This window comes from Limulus polyphemus, unplaced genomic scaffold (genome assembly GCF_000517525.1).
Source record: "Limulus polyphemus unplaced genomic scaffold, Limulus_polyphemus-2.1.2 Scaffold3872, whole genome shotgun sequence".
In the NCBI taxonomy this organism is placed as follows: domain Eukaryota; kingdom Metazoa; phylum Arthropoda; class Merostomata; order Xiphosura; family Limulidae; genus Limulus; species Limulus polyphemus.
Window position 1 is genome coordinate 39,106 of NW_013669482.1, and position 6,529 is coordinate 45,634.

The 6,529-nt window shown below is 33.8% G+C and overlaps 1 protein-coding gene across 1 annotated transcript in view; it reads left to right on the top strand.

The window, feature by feature from the left end:
• The first annotated feature begins 1,816 nt into the window (after positions 1-1,816).
• Positions 1,817-6,529, top strand: part of LOC106470197 (mitochondrial sodium/calcium exchanger protein-like) — a 42,087-nt gene continuing 37,374 nt past the window's right edge. The window contains exons 1-2 of the mRNA XM_022398806.1: positions 1,817-2,177; positions 6,078-6,230. Coding sequence (XP_022254514.1) covers positions 2,157-2,177; positions 6,078-6,230 — 174 coding nt within the window. The 5' untranslated portion in view covers positions 1,817-2,156. The remainder of the gene's footprint in view (positions 2,178-6,077; positions 6,231-6,529) is intronic.

The following is a 6,529-nucleotide window of genomic DNA, read 5'->3' on the forward strand; positions in this document are numbered from 1 at the left end:
ACAAACAAGCAGATACGTAACAATATAAAAGAAAAGTTCAAGAAAAGATTGGATGAATGCATGAGTGTAAAGGGTGGTTATAGCTGGGGGCTGGAAGAGACATCCTTAATGGGCTAATAAGCTCCTTTTGTCCCTTTACAATTTTATGAATTTATGAACTATTTTTTGTCAATTCTTGTTTCCTGTGTCATTCAGTTTTGTTTGATTCAGTAAAGTGTTTTGTCTCTTTAAGCTCACCTGTTATAAATTGATGCACTTGTATTCTGCAAGTTAGGTCCAAGAGTCTCTTATTTTTGTGGAGATTTGATTGCTGTGTACAAGCACAACACTGAATTACTACAGTTTCACTTTCACTTGTTTTTCTTTGTGTTTAGTCTTTTTATCTACTCACAACTCAGTCAAAAGTCAGAGCATACAGTTTAACTTTGCATATCATTTTCTGTTGGGGCCTGGCATGGCCAGGTGATTAGGGCGCTCGACTCGCAATCTGAGGGTCGCGGATTCGAATCCCCGTCCAATCACACATGCTCGCCTTTTCAGCCGTGGGGGCGTTATAACGTCACGGTCAATCCCACTATTCGTTGGTAAAAGAGTAGCCCAAGAGTTGGCGGTGGGTGGTGATGACTAACTGCCTTCCCTCTAGTCTTACACTGCTAAATTAGGGACGGCTAGCGCAGATAGCCCTCGTGTAGCTTTGCACGAACTTTAAAACAAACAAACGAACAATTTTCTGTTGGACTTCTTGTTATTCTGTGGAACCTATCAGTTATTCTTAAGAGTAGTCGGTGTATCTCAAAATATCGCATCCAAACACTGTTCATTTATGGGATGTAAGACATTGAACCAACAGACACTTATTTCCCCCGCAGTTGCATTTGAACTAAGAAACCCTTTATCTAGATTTTAACACAAAACTATAGTAGCCCCTCCCTGAATAGTTTCTAGCGCATGTTATACAGGGTAATTAAAATTCCAAGAAACTAAGCAAATGTCATTTCAAATGTTTCAGCAAGTAGAGTTTTGTGTTATAATTTTGCATTCTTTAAAAACAGAAAATTAAAAATACACACTAATCTGCAAGCGCTACCATATTTCAGAACCTATTGTAACATTATATTCATATACACACGAACCAGCTCGCAATAGTTATGTAGCTTAATGATTAGCTTTGAATTAAAAGAAAAATATGTTGGTTACAAAAGGACAACAATAATATTACAAACGACACAAAAACTTTCCAATTAACTTGAAGATTATTTAAATATAACAGATATTAAGCGTTAATGTTTATTTGCTTTCAAACACAAAGCTACACAATGGGCTATCTATGTTGTGTCCACCGTGAGAACTGAAACTAGATTTTTGGCGTTATAAGCTCTCAAACTTTCCGCTAAGCCACCGGGGATCGTCCCTTCGGTGGGTCAATGGTAAGTTTGCGGACACAGAACGTTAATATCTGCGGTGAACAGAATACAGATAGCTCATTGTGCAGCTTTGCATTAAGAAAACAACAACATCAGAGACATTAAATAGTCAACTTAGCGTCACCAGTTAAATACCTAATCCATTTAATTTATTCTTAATTGAAAAGACAACTTGGTACCTAACTGTTGCAGTAATACGAGTTCCTGATCAAAACAACTTAAAACTTCTCTTCTTTTTTTTTGTGCATAGTTTTATTTTTGTTATTAGTAGTCTGATTTTGATTGTTTGTTTGAAGTTAAGCACAAAGCTATTATACTATAATAAATGAAATACTCTTTCATTAAAAGAAACCCTAGCGGCCAGATGATAGATTTGACGTTATCCGTGACTCGGTATTATCGACAGAAATAGGTTTTGTTTAATTTATCGCAATTCGCATTGTTATGTCCTGCAGTTGTGTTAGTGTCACACGGTTATTAGTAATATTAGAACAAAGTTTATAATCCATCTGTATGTAAGACTGTGCAAAATTTAAACTTTCTGAATTACACAAGAACGTGTGACTTCAAATAGTAAATGAATTCGTTAGGAGAATTACTACTACTACTACTAGAAAAAGTGTAATCTCGAATGTGATAGGAAATACCAGATTTTAAGGCATTGTCACTCAGTCCATTCTACCCAAGTACCATAGAATAGATCCAAAGAATTTACTAGAACGTTTAGAAGATATGATGCTCAAAGATAAAGAGGTAATTGTGACGATGTTTTTTTTTTTTTGGTTTTGTTTTTAATTTTATATATCAAAACAGAAATGTAATGGAATGCGGTGTATTTCAAGTATTTGTTGAGACATATGACACTGATATTAGTGACAAGTAAAACATTACTTAACAATATCTGTTTAAAAATTATTAAAAGCTCATATCAAGGGTCGAAATAAAACTAAAAGTAAAAGTGTTTGCTTGTATTATTACAGAGGCTACGCCAGAGGGGGTTAGCAACCCCTTTAAGCAAAAGAAAACATTTCATGCTTCTTTTATTTTTAACATTGTAATGTTCCTTGATCCGCTACTAGATTTGCTTAAATTTAAAAGATAATCACTACCTATAAAAGCCTTATTCCCTGAATTTCTCTAGCTTTATGCAAATATTTAAATGCAAAAAATATTGAAAATCCACAAAATCATGGTGGGGTGTCAGTATTTGTTTGAAAGGATAATAATAATAGAGAAATGCAGTAAGAGCATTACCAAGCAGTTTCATGTAGATAAGTTTGGTGAAATGAGCTTTTTCATTCTGATATTAATTTTGAATTGTACAATACTAATATTGAGACAGCCACTTCCTACCTTGTCAGTCTAAATGTGAAAGACTTCCAACAAGGAGTTTCTTCTGCAGACTATCAGCTTGAACACCTGAATCAAATTGTCTGTAATTCTTCTGTGCTCCAGTAAAAACGTATGGACCTGTTTGGCCATTATTTGTAATTAAATGTTTCAGAGTAGATATCATTCTTGTAAGTTGTAACTCATTTAAGCACTATCTTTTGAAGAAAAATCAACATCCTTCCTATAGGAAGGAGACCAAAATTCAAATTTGTAAAAGCATACTTCAGATTAAGACCAACTTATATTTAAAGTTATATTTTCACATAAGAAGCAGTTCCTTTCCGAATTTCCATCCCCCATGCCTCAGTATTTTTCAATATTGAAACTTATTTTCCAAATTCTGCTCCCATCAGAGAGAGAATGGCAGTGTGCATACTGTAACTACCTACAGTATGAAGTTATGCATTCTTTAAAATTCTGCTGTCTGAAATAAACATTACAGTAGACAATCAGTTTTAGCTCCAGCAGTTTATTGTGGTTGTACAATAAAATGTAAAGCATACCTGGAATAATAATAAAAACTCCCTGATCAAACCAGTTACAATCAGTTTCAAAGTTCTACATTTTACAAAAATATATTTCACCAAAGTACAGTTTTCATAAATAGAAAATTTAATACAAATTCACCAATTTAAAAATTTCTTTGCAATATACAACTTATAATGTGAAGGTACATCAACCAATAATTCCCTCTCTAACTGTTTAATCAATCTGGTATTCACTGTACTTTAGCCTTTGTGCAGAATTATAGCCAAAAAATGTTAACAGTGAAGGTACCCAACTGATGAAACAATGCATTCTAATCTTTATAAGTAAGAATGTAAGAAAAGTATATTTAGTTAGCTATGCTTTTTACTGGGTTGTTGGAATTTTCTCCATCTCATTTATTTTTTTAACTGCCTTTTGAGAGCAGTCTGTCCATTTCTACAACCACCAGGTACAGAATAGCTTTGTTGATGACCATTCATCGTTTCCCTGGCCATTCTCTTTTTTTTTTCTGCAATTGTTGCAGAGTATTTCGGAGCCTTTGTTCAGTTCCTCTTCCAAACTGTTACTTATTTTTAGTTCTCATACTCTGTTTGAATAGTTGGCCATCTGTTCCTTGTATCATATTTCTATGAAGACGTATTTTCTTCTTCTTCTTCTAGCTTACAGGAGATATCACTCTGATATTTTTTGCCTTGGATGCCTCCTGCACATTTTTTGTTAAAGGGACAGGTTGATTTTATTTCTAGATTGCTCCTTTCTTCCCAATGCTTAGCTTGCTCATAAAGTTGATCAGATGTTTTCTTCAATCACCCTTCAGTTTCATTTATATACTTTGCACTGTATGGGCAGTGCAATGTTATCTTGCCTTGCACAGCTCCATTTAGAGGCAACCAAAGTAATTTCTTTCTGCCATGGGATCCCTGTACTTTTCGAGATGAGATTTTCTTTATCTGTTTTGACTGGATGAACAAAGCAACTCATTTGGCTTGTCTATTCCTCTATGGAAGATGTCATTTTTCATCTTTTCGAGTTCACTGCCCATCATGTTTTTCATCTCACCTCTGGCCTTTGATGTGCCGTGGATGACATTCTGCAGGCGGGGATGTGGATGACCCTAAACACATTTGAGTCGCATTAATAATACCACATTGCAGTCTCGTCAGCTTCTGGATATAGTCTTCCTCCAGTTTCTATCTTACAGTCATCCTAGAGGCTCTAAGGAGGTAAGTTATTCATACTTCAGGAACTGTAAAAAAGAAAAAAACAAAAAAGAGCCACAGGAACCCATTAAGTGGCCAATGTTACATCACAGAAAATAATTTTCTGTTCCAAAATCTTCATTGAGTAAAGGGTTTTCAGCAGTATATACATATATATATATCTTCCAAGTTGTACGAGATCAACAATAAAAGAAACAAAAGATTTGTTAAATAATCACTTGACAGCTCCAGCTGTCCTTATCTAAGCTAACACATTTTTATTCTCTCAATGAGACACTTTATGCATATGAGGTGATTCCTGTTCAGTTCATGTATCTCTCTGGTGTTTTCTGTATGGGAATTCATCTCTTCCAATTTTTTTCTAGTGAAGTAGAAGAATCCTTGCTGAGCAGTTTTCACATTATATCCTCATTTGTGACATCACAAAGAAGCAGAAGGTTCTTTTGACAGTTGCTTTCTGACCTACCTTTTGTATTGGAAGATTATTCTCTGCTTGAGAAGGATGCAGTCTCTCATCGAATGCTACTTCCACTAAGTCTTAACTCATAGTAGGAGACACACTTCATGAGTTTTCTTTCAAGAGTGAGCTTATCTTTTTAGTTTTTTCTTTACACTGGTCCCTCTATGGTTTTTTTCATTGTAGGATTTAGCTATTTGTTCTTTGGAGAGGTGAGTAACATTGTCTAAAGTTAACATTTGTTTTATCTAAAAATGTATTTCAGATATATACTCACCTCTACACAGAACCTCCTATCTTACTTCTGCTCTTCTAGCGAGATCCATGTTCGTACTTAAGGGACGAAAGTAAATGCTGCTATTATAGATTTTAAAGTGAGATCGATTTTCATACCTCAGTGACTAACGTAAATTTGCTGTTCTAGATTTTAAACTGAGATTGATGTTCATACTTAAGGAACCAAAGTAAATTCATCTAAAGTGTAGTGCTGAGGAAAAGAAGGAGTACTGCACATGGAGGATATGTTGCTTTGTTATTGGAGGAAGGATATATTCCAATCTTTATTGCATCACAGACTAGCACATGACACTATTACATGTAGAGGTGAGAGCTCATTCAACAGCTTGGTGCATGCAGTCTGTCGAGAGTTGAGTATCCTTCTAAAGCATATTTTCAGGTAAGGAAACTGGTAACTTTGGAGTAGGTTTCTAATACATGTTAGTGTTCAGTAAAGTTTTTATAATTGTTTACTCTGATACATGCTGTCTAATACAGTGAAAACATTTTTCTACAAAAAACAAAGTGTAGAATTTGGTTACTTTACAATCATCAGATGTATATTTTTTCATATTCATGTTTATAATTATTGTTAAGTCTTTCATTTTTTGTCAAGAAATATTTTCTAAGAAAAAATTAATACTTTAAGATTTTGTTTCCTATGCAGTTTTTCAGTCTAGTATTCTGACATAAACATGCTGCACTTTCTTTTATATATTATGGATATGTTTTTCAAAGGATGATATTTTTAATAAGATATAGAGAAATTTAGCAAATTTCATTGCAAAGAGTATTTAACTTCTTCTTACCCTTGTCTAGTGCCATTATGTAAACAGTCTGAATGCCAGTGACCAGTGTAATTTTGTGAAGAATGCAAGCAACTGTCAAAATAGTGAAAGCTACATTAATTACATTCAGTTTTTCTACTGTTCTTTTGGATCTGCAGAAACTGTAGCTCCCTTCATTGTAATGGTAAGTTTCACCTTTTTACTTTTCTAACATTGCAAAAAGTTGTTCAGTAGAATCAGCTGTATATGTATGTGATCAAAACATTTTGTTAATACCACATTGAAGCTATTAAACTAAGAAATTTGTGACAGGGAAATGAATTCAGAAGATTATATGCACACACACATATATATATATATATATATATATATATATATATATATATATATAAACTGACTAACTAAGTAAATTAAACAAACAAACCGAACGAACGAAACGAAACAAACAAAACTAACCAACTAACGTTAATTAAATAAGTTAAA